Raw genomic sequence first — 15,116 nt, forward strand, 5'->3', positions numbered from 1 at the left:
AACAATTACATTAAGGGTACAAATGTCTGTTGAATACTGAGTCACTTACAAGCTTTGTGAAGGCACATGGTCTAGTGGTTAAAATGTTGCATTTACAATTACGAGGTCATGGTTTTGATTCCCAGACTAGCTGTGCATTGAGTTCTTGAGCAAAACACTTCATTTCATGTTACACCAGTCCACTCAGCTGTAAATGGGTAACCTTGCAACAAACTAGCGTACAAGGGTGTGATGGTAACCCAGAGAAACCATGCAGAGGTCTCACAAGCCACATTTTGTATTCAGTAATTGAAAGGATGAATAATACAACCCATCCAGTGAATCCTGACTGGTTGGAATTAGTTGTTCAACCACATCAAAGGATGATGAGACAAATTAATTCAAGGAGTAGGTGGCAGTTCAGATGAGCAAAGAACTGGGACATTCCATGTTGAAACAGACAGAGGATCCTTTTATGAGTTTAGGTTGTGAACCCACTAGGTCACATAATGAAAATGTGTCCCATTAAAATCTCAAGAGCAAAATATATTTTCAAATGAAATTCAAGAAAATATAGAAAAGTGAACATTTAACTTTTCTGATACCAACCTACCTGACACTGCCTGTAGCACTAAGATACAAACTTCTTATTCTTAAGTGATCTAATCTTCCACCAAAATTTTATGTTAATTTATATTTCAAACATCAAATTAATAATAACAAAGTTATTTTACTAAATTCTTCATTATTTTAAAAATTAATAGAAAAGGTGTTTTTTTTTTCAACAGAAATATGGTAACAAAAGAGTTAAAGAATAGTTCCTCATTGACATAGGGAACCATAAGTAACACTTACATTAGGAATGATTTCTGCCCACTGTGTTGCAAATGATAAAGCAGCATCAAATTTTCCAAGTCGACACAGAAGTTTAACTTTACGTCCTAATGTCTTCTCATCATATGGATCAGTTTCCAAACCTGAAACAAGAATGATAAATGATACATTTTTACAAACTATGGCATCATGAAGTTGGTGCTTAACTTCAGACTTACTATAACTGTTGTTTTACTCTAGCTTCATAGCCATCATCTATAGACTAAAATTTACCCACACATTGGGGCATAATAACAGATGTGCAGCATATACCATTTGACCATAAGTGTCCACAGTTTTCTAGCAGTCCCAGCATCACTGTCCACTATGAGGGTCATGACCATGGTTCTGACAGGATGCCAATGGTTAATTTTCATATGAATGTGTTTTAAGATGATAATCTAGCTAGTAGACAGTTCTGGATGTCTTGTACAGTGCCTAGAAAGCATGCTGTGGCTATTATCTTCCCGCTATTTTATTGGTCAAATGGAAAAGGTCACCTCAAAGTTGTTCACTGGTCATTTTCTGCAACCAGAATACCTAAGAATAACATACATCAGCTAGCCCTAAGTTAGCCCAATTTTAGTAAACCTATGATCCAGCCATAACCATCCTATCCTTATTTTTTTTGGTCCTTTTTTTTTCCCCTTAGGCATGATGTCATTTATGATAACATAATATATTTATTATTTAATTTATCTATTCTTTCATAAGATGACATGGTAATTTGTCTGCTATTTCTAGGAAGTTGAGAGACTACACAGAGGTTCCTCATTGAATAATAGCAACAAACCTTTTAGCATTAAATTAATGAGAAGTGACTCTTACTCTAGATAGGTGACCAGTCTGTTGAGATCAGAAATTTTAAAAATTAAGTACAAATGCAAATGATTCAGTGATTTATCTGTTGTGACTCAAATCAATGCCTCTTTATTGATTGATAACCATGGTGTTCTGACCATTGTACAGTATATACTCACTTTGATTTGGACCTACATTGCTCATGTCATACTAATAAAGCTTGTCTGTTACCTCAAATGTTTGCTTACTTTTATCATTCACAAACATTCAGCTGATTCAAACTGCTTTCTACTTTTGGACCCATGACTGGTACCTCTCGGCCAATACACACAGACCATCATCTGCACTTACATCCACAATTTTTAACAGTAACAAATCTATTTTTGTCCAATCCTTGATTGATCCTCAAAAAAATTTTCAATGATTATTTTTGTTGTTTTGGGACGATCATTACTCCAATACCAACACATGCACTGGTTCAATATTATTTCTTTATTGTTAGTCAATTAGTTAAATATACAACCAACCAACAAATTGATCATTTGTTTAATGTGCTGGTTAAAAAATCAATCAGTTGTTAATTAATCAAAGTACTTTCATCATTATTCACAACCTCTTCAATGACTTGCCCTCTCTCTTCAAGGTCTACCCCTGAGTCTCATTTCTTAGTTGATTTTAACCAAATGACTAACAATAGAGAAGTGATATAGAACCAGTGCATGTGTTATCATTATTGGCGTAATGACCATCCCAAAACAAACAAGATAATTTCAACACACAAATTCCTATCAACAATCTTGCAAACCAAATACGAAAACAAAGAAAAACTTGCAGTCTAATTTCAACAATATACAATATATATTCCCAATAAATACAGACATACTGATGGATATGGATTCCCAGTCAATAAGTCAATAGCCTACTGATTGGGTTGTTTCACTTCTATAGAAACAATAACTTATGTCAGCTTAAAATAGAAAAGCCTCTTATGTGGTCACTTGACCCACAAGAAATATCAACTAAATCACCCATATACCTCATTCTTAAAAGGCAGAAGATTGGTTAATGTATTCCTAGAAACAGTGTGTCTTAAAAAATGAAGTTGAGATGGTCTCAGCTAGCTTGCTGTTATATTTCCTGTACAGGAGCTAAACGGGAGAGAGGGGAGTCTATGCAATAGCACTGCAGAGATAATTATTGAATAAAATATACAATCCATTCACTAAATTTATTCCAACTGTGTTCATGTTAAACACAGCATAATATACACATAGATACGTTTAAAACAATTTCGTAATAATTTCTTTATTACCCACAGGTGGGAGGGGGCTAAGCAGAGAGGACAAACAAGGACAGACAAAGGGATTAAGTCGATTACATTAACCCCAGTGCATAACTGGTACTTATTTAATCAATCCCAAAAGGATGAAAGGCAAAGTCAACCTCGGTGGAACTTGAACCCAGAATGTAACGGCAGACGAAATATGCTAAGCATTTCGCCAGCTTGCTAACGATTCTGTTAGCTTGCCAGACAATCATTTCTACAAAAAGGACAAGGCTTGAAATTTGGAGAGAGGGGACTAGTCAATTACATCAACCCCAGTATTACACTGGTACTTCCATAAATCTACAAATGTCATAAAATTGGATACTGTGTGACATCTTCAATAATAATAATAATAATAATAATAATAATAATAATAATAATAATAATAAAATGATAATCCTTTCTATTATAGGCACAAGGCCTGAAATATTGGGGAAGGGGTCTACTTGATTACATCGACCCCCAATACTTGACTGATCCAAAAGGATCAAAGAGGAAAGTCTACTCTGGTGATGTCTGAACCTAGAAAAAAAACCCAGACAAAATGATGTTATGTATTGTGCAAGGCATGCTAACAATTTTGCTAGCTTGCTACCTTAACAAAAACAACGATAATAATAATAATAATAATAATAATAATAATAATGTTTATGAAAGGAATGACAGTATTGGTTAAAATAGAGAAAATTTTACAAAAAAAAAAAAAAAATCAGGATAGTACTGCTATGCAAATGAAGATCCTAAGTATGAGAAAGAGATGCAAATACTAAATTACAGCAACATTACTGGAAAAAGATTCCACAGAAATTATATTTCAGATATATGTAGTGCATGGCTTTATTAGGTCAATGTTTGAGAGAAAGAGATGGGCTTGGTGTGTTAGTAATCTAACTGGTTAGATCACTCATTTGGAGTGTCTTTCCCATGACACATATCTCTATTTGTCATTAGAAATTCTTTCTTTGAAGTTCCAATATGGACTGCTCATCATAAGCTGATGTTTTGATCATGTATTATATATATATATATATATAGGCGCAGGAGTGGCTGTGTGGTAAGTAGCTTGCGAACCAACCACATGGTTCCGGGTTCAGTCCCACTGCGTGGCATCTTGGGCAAGTGTCTTCTGCTATAGCCCCGGGCCGACCAATGCCTTGTGAGTGGATTTGGTAGACGGAAACTGAAAGAAGCCTGTCGTATATATGTGTATATATATATATATATATGTGTGTGTTTGTGTGTCTGTATTTGTCCCCCTAGCATCGCTTGACAACCGATGCTTGTGTGTTTACGTCCCCGTCACTTAGCGGTTCGGCAAAAAAGAGACCGATAGAATAAATACTGGGCTTAGAAAGAATAAGTCCCGGGGTCGAGTTGCTCGATTAAAGGCGGTGCTCCAGCATGGCCGCAGTCAAATGACTGAAAACAAGTAAAAGAGTATATATTACGGAGATGTACTTGCATAGCAAGTGACTTGATCTGAGATCGTGTGCTGGAACGAAAACAATTGCAGCGTGGAAGGTGTTTATAAGCCATTTAAGGAACACACAAAACCGTTAGATTCACTTCAACATTTAAATTTAATTTGTCAAAATATTTTCAAATTAAATTTAAATGTTGAAGTGAATCTAACGGTTTTGTGTGTTTCTTAAATGGCTTATAAACACCTCCCACACTGCAATTGTTATATATATATATATATATATATATATATATATATATATATATACTAGCAGTATCGCCCGGCGTTGCTCAGGTTTGTAAGGGAAATAACTATAAAGCATTTTTAGAGAGTTATAGCCAAAAAATAGCAAAAAAATGGAAAAAAATGATGGTAAATTTTTTTTTTAGTTAAAAAAGGTGGAGTTGCGTCCCCTAGACAGTTTGCGGTTTGTGTTTCTGATTCTCCACCCCATGTCGAATTTATCGATTTTTTTCAGAACTGGGGGAACTTTTCAAAATTTTCGCTGCGTTAGTTTTGAATAATGACATTGGGCTATGTGTGTGTCAAGTTTCATCAGAATCGGTTGAAAGCCGTGGTCAGGGTGAGGGTACAAGCAAACAGACACACAGAAACACGCACAGACAAACTGCCGTTTATATAGAGAGAGATACACACACACACACATACATACATACATACATACATATATATAAACCAGCTTAGACCATTTTCGTTCATTTAATTAACAATGACAGATACATAGAAATAAACAGCTGTTGAGACTGAACTTCTAACTGGTTCAAACATGATATAACAAAATATAACTGTTGATTGCATTAGCACTGCCACTCTCCTGGTATGTCTTCTATAACCTGTCTATTTACCCAGCGTAGTTATGTTCCCTGAAAGATCTCATTTGAAACATCAAAAACTCATCTCCTACTGGCATAAGAACTTTGAGTGACGTTTCTCTGTCCGTTATAATAATAATAATAATAATAATAATTGTGTACAGTGCTCAGGTGCACTACAACTCATCTAAAGTGTATATATAATCAGGTGAAGTTTCGGCGGATTTCGGAAAGCATGAGGGCCTTAAAAGATGCAGTGTCATGGCAGTCAACAACTGACGCAGGCAGTTTATTCCATGCTTCAGCAACTCTGAGCGTGAAAAAATGTTTCCGAAAGTCATGGGAGCTGTATTGTTTTCTGACTTTGTAGGCATGTCCACGTGTGTTAGACACATGGAGATCAAAAAGGTGTTCAGTGTTGTTGTTGGTGAGGTGGTTGATAACTTTGTGGGTGTTTACCAAGTCCGTCGCCAAACGCCGGAGCTTCAGTGAATCCATGCCCAGGGAAACAAGGCGCTCAGAATATGGTAGGTGTCTGATGGAGGGTATGCGTTTGGTTGCACGTCTCTGGACAGATTCCAGGAGGTCAATGTTCTGTGCAAGATAGGGGTTCCAAACTGATGATGCGAATTCCAAGTGTGGTCGTACCATAGATGTATACAGTTTTAAATAGATGGCTGGAGAGCGGCTAACAAAAGACCTGCTGAGTGATGCCAAGACACCCTCGGCCTTCCTGACAATCTTAGAGATATGCTTTGACCAACGCAGATCACTGCTGACAGTGATGCCTAGGTCACGCTCGCAAGAGGATTTCTTGATATCAGTGTTGTGGAGGGAGTATGTGAACGCAGGGTTTTTTCTCCCAAAATGCATGGTGGTACACTTGTCCACAGCCAGTTTCAGTTGCCAGTCTGTGATCCATTGCTGCATTGTGTCTAGGTCTGATTGCAGGAAATAGTTGTAGACATCAGGATCTGTCCTCTTGATTTCAAGGTACAGCTTGATGTCGTCTGCATATTTCAATACTGTGGCATTCTTTAAATTGGCATCTATGTCGTTAATGTATGCCACAAACAAGAGGGGGCCAAGGACAGATCCCTGTGGTACACCCGATGACATCTCATATGGTGTAGAGTGCTGTCCTAGAACTGTGACTACCTCCTTTCGGCTGAGGATGAAGGATTTCAACCAGTTAAAAAGGTCATCCCCCACACCCATTGCAGAGAGTTTCACCATAAGCCTTTTGTGTGGCACAGAGTTGAAAGCCTTAGCAAAGTCAAGGTAGACAACATCCACCCATGAGCCACTGTCAGTAATCTGAGTAATGTCCTCAAGGAACTCGACAAGCTGGTCACTGCAGCTGGAGTTAGGGACAAATCCATATTGTGAGGGTCGGATGAGACTGTGAGAGCTCCAGAAGTTCCAGAGTGTTTCTCTGACACACGATTCCATCAGTTTTGCAATACAGCTAGTGAGACTGACTGGGCGATAGTTGACAGGTGATGTGCGGTCGCCCTTTTTGAACAGAGGAATGACACTGGCAGTTTTCCACTGCTCCGGAGTAGCACCATTGTTGAGACAGTACTGGAAGAAAATAGAAAGCTGGTGTAAAAGGAAGTGCCTGCCACGTTTGAGAAGCAGGTATGTAACTCCATCGAGACCAGGGGAGGCATAGTTGCGCTTATTTTGAAGGTGACGTCGCAGCATTGCAGGTGTAAATTCCATAGTTGTTATGGAGTTTGCTGTTAGTGATGGTGAAGATGGTACATTTTGACTTTCGACAGTGAATATGTTTGCATAGCACTCGGCAATGAGTTCTGCGCATTCCTTGGGGTCGTCAGTGATCTGGTTTGTGTGAGGGTTGCGAAGAGGGCCCACTGGAGAGTGAGGTCTCTGCTTTGAGTGCACATATTTCCAGAAAACCTTGCTGTCAGGATTGGCTGCTATGCACTGTTCAAATTCAAGCACTGCTTTTTTTGTCACTTGCTTGAGATGGTTGGAGGATTTATTCCGCTTCTTCCTGTTGGTGTCTGATTTATGCAACCTGTATTCCCGTTCAGCAGTCCGACGTTCCCTCCTTATGTTTTATGTTTGTTAGCTATTCCAAAACTGTTGGTGCAAGGACAATGAAACTCAAACCAGCAGCTCCTCTAATCCCAGGGAATGTTCTAAGGGCATCTATTTTTTTAAGGACCACCTAATTGGGGCACCACTGACCCACCTATTTTTACTGCATTTTAAACTAAATACATGGCATTGGCAATCAAATCGGAGCAATGACAATGAATTTCATACCATGAACTTCCAAGCAGTATCGTAAGGAGGTTCAATTTATGAAGTGCTGCTTAAATGGAATCCCACTGACCCCTACTATTTTTACTGCATTTACCTCACTCCTACACTTATTGATTAAACTATGATCAGCATCAGAGCTTCACACATTTGCAGAAATAAGTTTCATTACACAAGAGTAGAGGGCTGCAAAGTGGCCCAATAGTGGGGCCGGAGGCCTCAAACGTGCCCTCCATAGGAGCTAGCCTTAATACTGCCCTAAGAGTGGTTTCAAGACTAGTATATAATAAATGATGAGTTTACACATCACAAACCATTTATACAGATCACAGCACTTAACTGACATTGATATTTGTTTCAGATTACAAAGCAGAAATATATACACAGAATAAACAAACATTATAATCTATGTAATGATATATAATATTATTTTACATCCCTTTTACTATATTAGCAATAGTTGACATGTTGTTCCAGCACAACATCTCATTTGTTGCATGTGACACACACACCTGATAATAATGCTTACCCAATTAAATAAACTTGAATTACTGCCAAACAGAAATGGTGGTATATAAACAGGAACAATCAAAACAGTAAAAAAAAGAGGAAATGTTTCATATACACATGATTATTCCTACAGTTAGAATGTTGTGCCTGATTCTAGGTTTGGAGTAGATTTCTTCTAAATCACACGGAGAGTGATTGTGTAGATTTCTGAAACTTAGATGATTCACTAAATCAAAAATAGTTGAATTCCAATTAACTGGCTGCAATGACAGATTATCATGAAACAGACACAGCTGTGTAGTTAAGAAATATTACTTGACAACCATGTGTTTTAGACATCAAGCCTACTGTGTGCTGCCTTCTACCATAGCCTTGGGATGGCCCAAATCAGTGTAAGATTTTGTGAGTGGAAACAGCATGTAACATCATCATTTAACATGCATTTTCCATGTTGGCATGGTTTGGATGGTTTGACAGGAGTAGCAAGCCAGACGGTTGCACTGGTTTCTATGGCTGGATGCCCATTCTAACGACAACCACTTTACAGAGAGTACTGGGTATTATTTATGTGGTGCTGGCATGGGTGCTTTTTTAAGCGAAACCAGCACAGGTGCACATCTATGTGGCATCAACATAGGTGCTTCTTTAAGAGGTACTGGCATGGGTGTTATTTTACATGGAACTGGCATGAGTGTTCCTAAGATGGCGCCTGCATGGGTTCTTTTTACATGGCACCAGTACGTAGCATTATCATTATTGTTTTTGTGAGTTTAATTCATTTTTTACCAAGAGTTGCCTAGGTTTCACTGTGTCTTCCCACTAAACATGGTCCCCCACCATGCATACGCATCAGCATGGGATGACAAAATGAATGCATCAGACAAAGACATCTTGTGGTATTTGTTTTGAATTTGTTACATCACTTTACTCCCAGCTTGACTTCACCATTCTATCTTCCAAGGCCCACAAAACAAGTACTGGAACCAATATAACCAATGAAATCCCATGGTAATGATGCTTCAAGACCACAGTCAGTTGACTAAATCTAATAAAAGGAACATAATATTTAATAGAACATTAAAACAAAATGGGAAACAAATAATATTGTCGTAAAAAAGATGAGTGTTCAATTACATCTATACATCAACTTTCTGTGGATGGAATAAAAGGGGTGGAATTTGGGGATAAACACCCTCACCATAGAAATTTAAAAAAAATTTTTTCTTCAAAAATTTCTTTGGGTTTCTATGTTTTAAACACAATTACTTTAAACTAGTAAAACATATATATATAAACAGGTGTTTCTAAAATTCATAGGCACAGGAGTGGCTGTGTGGTAAGTAGCTTGCTTACCAACTACATAGTTCCAGGTTCAGTCCCACTGCATGGCACCTTGGGCAAGTGTCTTCTACTATAGCCTCAGGCCAACCAAAGCCTTGTGAGTGGATTTGGTAGATGGAAACTGAAAGAAGCCCGTCGTATATATGAATATGTATGTATATGTGTGTGTGTTTGTGTGTCTGTGTTTGTACCCCCAACATCACTTGACAACTGATGCTGGTGTATTTACGTCCCTGTAACTTAGTGGTTCGGCAAAAGAGACCGATAGAATAAGTACTAAGCTTACAAAGAATAAGTCCTGGGGTCGATTTGCTCAACTAAAGGCAGTGCTCCAGCATGGCCACAGTCACTTGACTGAAACAAGTAAAAGATCAAAAGAGTTGGTTGAAAAGCAAGGCATTAAATAAAATTAAAGCAACAAAAATATATTCAAATATAATGATTTTACCCTCAAACATTATATGTCTTTCAGAAGGTTACTCATTCTCTGTTTCAGTACTTCATTCATAACATTCTTTAAAGATTTTATGGTGAGAAAGAGTATCACATTCAGTTAAGTGAAGCATTTATTTAAAAGATCTAAATTATAGTACCCAGGTTTTTATTATTCGAGCTTTATGTCTCCAGTCTACAACAATATGGCCACAATGAGGTCACTGAGGTCATAGATATTTATATTTCATTGATAGATGTGTGTGTGTGTGTGTGTGTGTGTGGTGTGTGTGTGTGTGTGTGTGTGTGTGTGTGTGTGTGTGTGTGAGAATAGAACATTTATAGAACATTAAAACAATATATGAATAAAAAAACTTTTGTTTTGTATTTTATTCACTTGTCATTGTTTTAAGATGTGTAATTATTTGGAAATGGTTGGGTAAAATGGAGGTAGATGAATATAAATGAAGTCCAGATGATGACATTCTGAAAATTTGATTTTAGTTATGTCTACTTTAGTTTTGTGATATTATTGATAGTCTGAGAATGTACCACTAAGGAGGTTTAATAAGACATCAATAGCAAAATATAGACTTCCAGAGTTATGCCCATATTTGCCGAAATGATTAAAATAATGTTAGTCATTAAGCTAATGTATTTTCTTTGCTATATAAACATTCCTAAATAGATTTCTTGTACTCATTGCATTCAATATATTGATACTAACTTAACTATTACTTTTTCATGCAGATGGCACCTGAGTGGGGTTTTTTTTCTTTTTAAATGTCATACTTTATAATCATGAAGTGGCAGAGAAGAACCCCTACATGCTTATCTAGTTTGGACATTATTTCTTTACCCATCTTTGAAACACACAACTACCATACAATTCTTTGCATGGATAGACAGAGACACACAGACAGACAAACAGACGGATGGACAGACACACACAGACATGGACACATATATGTAAACCATCATCATCTAATGTCCATTTTCCATGCTGGTATGGTTTGGATAGTTCGACAGGAAGGAGCTGGCAACCCAAAGGACTGCACCAAACTCCAATGTCCATTTTGTCATAGTTTCCACGCCTTTCCAAACACCAAGCACTTTATAGAGTGTACTGGGTGCTTGTGTATATATATATATATATAAATATATATATATATATATATCCTTACAAAGATATACATATGTTTGTACATTCACTTTTCCATGTTTGCATGGACTGGACAATTACTGAGGCATTGTTTTGCAATCAAATGCCCTTCCTTACCAGTTTTTCAAGTAAGGGGTCTCTTAATTCACATGCCCACAAAGGTGCAAAGTGGTTGGGCAAGCTGACAAAAGTAACAACAATGCTCATAGCAACTTATCAAAGACTGAAAATATAAGCACACACATGCATGTACATACAAGATTCTTTCAGTTTCCACCTATCAGTTTCAATTACAAGGCATTGATTAGTCTAGGGCTATAGTAGAAGATACTTGCCCAAGATGTCTTGCAGTGGGACTGAATCTGAGATCACATGATTGGAAAGTAAACTTCTCAACCATACAACCATACCTGATGTGATACTTGTGCCAGTGGCATGTGAAAAGCACCATCCGAATGTGGCCGATGCCAGCGCTGCCTTGACTGGCTTCTGTGCCGGTGGCACGTAAAAAGCAACAACCGATCGTGGCTACTGCCAGCCTCCCCTGGCACCTATGCCAGTGGCACGTAAAAGGCATCCACTACACTCACGGAGTGGTTGGTGTTAGGAAGGGCATCCAGCTGTAGAAACACTGCCTGATCAGACTGGAGCCTGGTGCAGCCTCCTGGCTTCCCAGACCCCAGTCGAACCGTCCAACCCGTGCTAGCACGGAAAACGGACATTAAACGATGATGATGACGATCATCATCATCAGCAGCAGCAGCCTGAAAGTACAACAGTTTGTGTTTCCAGCTCGCCCTCTTACTATTATCAATAATTCTCATTTTAATATCTCTGGGCATAACACACTAAAATATTCATATGTTCATTTCTGATAAGGCAGTAAAGTATATACAATCACTTTTACAACTACTACTGCTACCACCACCACCTCCTAAATGATTCATTCTAAATTAAGAATATTTAATGGAGGAAGGCTTCACATTTAAATAGCTCTTCTAAGTAGAGTTGCTCTCTTTGCCCATCTAACAACCACTGCTACTATCACCAACACTACTGCTGCTGCTTTCTTATTTGAACTCCTCACCTTTTCCTTTTGGGGGTATTAGCTCTTTCTACCTCCCCAGCTCCAATTCTTAGCTTCTGCCACCTCAGTTCACCTTGCACCTCACACTTGTGAAACCTTCCACTCTCCACCTTCCCCACTGCCTACAGGCCAAAATAAGGAGCAAGGACCGAATGCAGTGAACTAATTGTTACCTGATGCAGATCATCATCATCACCAATAGTTTTATCTAATTCAAGCTTTACCTTTTCAGTCTTTTTTTTTTTTGTTTTGTTTTGTTTCTGACAAGTTCATATTTCACATTAAGCACATAATTGTCAACATCCACCAAAACAATTTTTACCACTAAGAAGCTTTTGATGAATTTATCTGGTGTAATTGACACTTTAAATCTTCCTGGCCCTCCCTCATTTGTTCATATTTCAGACTTCAGAGTAGTTTGTAAGGGGGCAGGTTCGATGGGGTAGAAGTCTGTTTAGGATTAAAAGGTAATAACAAGGTATGAAAGATGAAAATAAAATACTAGATTCTATAAAAAGGTAAACTCACATGACAATAGACTATTTTAGTTGAAAATAAATATAAAATAGCTTCATTAAATTTTGGGTTAGAGTCGTATTAAAAAAAAAAGATATAATTAAATAATCAGATAAGAATTAAAGGTATAAAGGTATAAAAGTGAACTCAGAAACAGAGAGAACAGAATATGTAAATATTAATGACTGGAAGCTAATTGTTAACTGAAACAATCTTTTATCTTTTACTTGTTTCAGTCTTTTGACTGACGCCATGCTGGGGCACAGCCTTGAATGGTTTAGTTGAACAAATTGACCCTAGTATATATTTTTAAGTTTGGTATTTTATTGATCTTCTTTGCTGAACCGTTAATTTATGGGATCATAAACAACCAACCCACACACACATGCATATGATGGGATTCCACACAGTCTCCATTTGTCAAATTCACTCACAAGGGATAGGTTGGCTTAGAGCTATAGCCGAAGACACTAGCCCAAAGTGCCATGCAGTGAGATTGAACCTGAAACCACATGTTCACAAAGCAAGCTCCTTAGCCATACATTCATGCTTGGACTGACTTAAGAAACTTTTGAACTGACAGGAAAGGAATAAAGCAAGAGGATACTATTAAATTAAATTAAATCAACCTGTAATAAGGATAAGAAGAATGAATAACATTCAGTTCTTGTAAGGCAGCAAGCTGGCAGAAACGTTAACATGCTGGGCGAAATGCTTAGCGGTATTTCGTCTGTCTTTACGTTCTGAGTTTAAATTCCACCAAGGTCAGCTATGCCTTTCATCCTTCCTGGGTCGATAAATTAAGTACCAGTTGCATACTAGGGTCAATCTAATCGACTGGCTCCCTCCCAAAAAATTTCCGGCCTTGTGTCTAGAGTAGAAAAGAATATTCAGTACCAGGAGGAGAATAAATAGCATCAACCCTCTGACTCATCAAATCCTGTCAAACCAGCTAACCCACACCAACAGGAAAGCCACATGTTTTATGGTGATAACAATCTCATTATAAAGCTATGAAACTATTGAGGTTAGAAGTGTTTAACATCCACACACACTTAGGACGTTGAATTTGTTGAGTAAACAGAGCACTGGACAAAATGTCTTGAGCTATTTATTCTGACATCTCATGTTCTGAGTTCAAATCCAATGAAGGTCAACTTTGCTTTTTATCATTCCAGAGTTGATAAATAGAAGTATTGGCCTAGGATGGAGGAATGATGGAAATGTTTGAGTGTCAGAGAGGATGCCTTATGGCATTCATTTCGAGTCTTTATGTTCTGAGTTCAAACCTCATCATCGTTTACTTGGGTGGTAGACTTATTCTGTCACCTCGTTTAACATTCCAATCTGGTCCTTGGGTGCTTTTAGCAGAGACCACTCTCTTGTAAGCATTCAAACTAAGACTTTGGGTTGGGAATATCTTCCTCTCTCTCTCTCTCTCTCTCTCACTCACTCACCAGTCTCACAGCTTCTATATAGGGTTAGGAGTATTGTCATTCTTTCCTGACTAAGCGATAAAAAAAAAACATGTACATGTCAGAGATGGAGAGTGTTGTAACACATTTACCAGTAGGTGCATCATTGAAAACTGCCTGCATTTAGAATATTGAGGTTGATATAGTGTGTGTGTGTGTATATAAACATACATCCACACATAAATCACAGCCATCATACATAAGAAAGTATGACTTGATAGCATGTACCCTGCTGTTGTTAATTGTTCAAGGTGTCCATGTAGTCACAAGCAGACAGATACCCTCTTGACTTTTCACCTCTAGACCCAGCACAACATCAAGGATGTAATAGCTGAGGGAGAGAGAGTTGCACTGGTATTTAGTAGTAGTAGTAGAGAGAGAGAGAGAAAGAGAAACAGACAGACTGACTTGGTCACTTGTAGTCAGTTGAGAGTGCCTCTCTTTCCAATGTTCAATGCTGAAATAGAAATAACTACTCCGAAATGCATGCATCCAGTGATCTGGGTGCACTGGTCAGACACGGTGCATTCACACCTTTTTGTTTACAGTGAGAATTTTTCTCCATGATAGGGGTGGGTGTGAATATTTCTCAAGCATATTTGAACTAGTAACAGGTTCATTCTAGAATATCTAATATCTAAATAGAAAAATTTTTAGGAAGAAAAATAATAGCTAAATTAAAACATTACTGAAATCAAGACTGCGAGTTATTCAGTTCATCTTTAGGATAGAACTAAGCTGTAATAACACATGCACCCCATAAAACTTGATCATTTGTATGTTTTCAAAGGACGAGAGAAGCACAATCTTTGTATAATCATTATACAGTTTCTAGATTTCATTGGGATAAGAAGAATTTGGAAGATTTGATGGTGAATATAAGACTAAAGTATTTTAATTATGATTATCTTTCTGTGTTCTACAACTGAGAGATGATATAAAATGTACATTGCTAATTTTTTGAAAAATTTAGTTTATAAATATTTTGACTTTTTTCTTTTTTTTCAAAATAAAAAAATGAAATAT

General features: G+C 37.5%; 1 protein-coding gene across 2 annotated transcripts in view; it reads right to left on the bottom strand.

Annotated features, from left to right (window-relative positions):
• The window catches only part of LOC115212762 (probable helicase with zinc finger domain), a 114,023-nt gene that overhangs the window by 37,976 nt on the left and 60,931 nt on the right, over positions 1-15,116 (bottom strand). For both annotated transcript variants that reach the window (XM_029781432.2, XM_036503980.1), the window contains one exon: positions 835-956. In XM_029781432.2, coding sequence (XP_029637292.1) covers positions 835-956 — 122 coding nt within the window. The remainder of the gene's footprint in view (positions 1-834; positions 957-15,116) is intronic.

The sequence above is a fragment of the Octopus sinensis genome, linkage group LG6 (genome assembly GCF_006345805.1).
Source record: "Octopus sinensis linkage group LG6, ASM634580v1, whole genome shotgun sequence".
In the NCBI taxonomy this organism is placed as follows: Eukaryota; Metazoa; Mollusca; class Cephalopoda; order Octopoda; family Octopodidae; genus Octopus; species Octopus sinensis.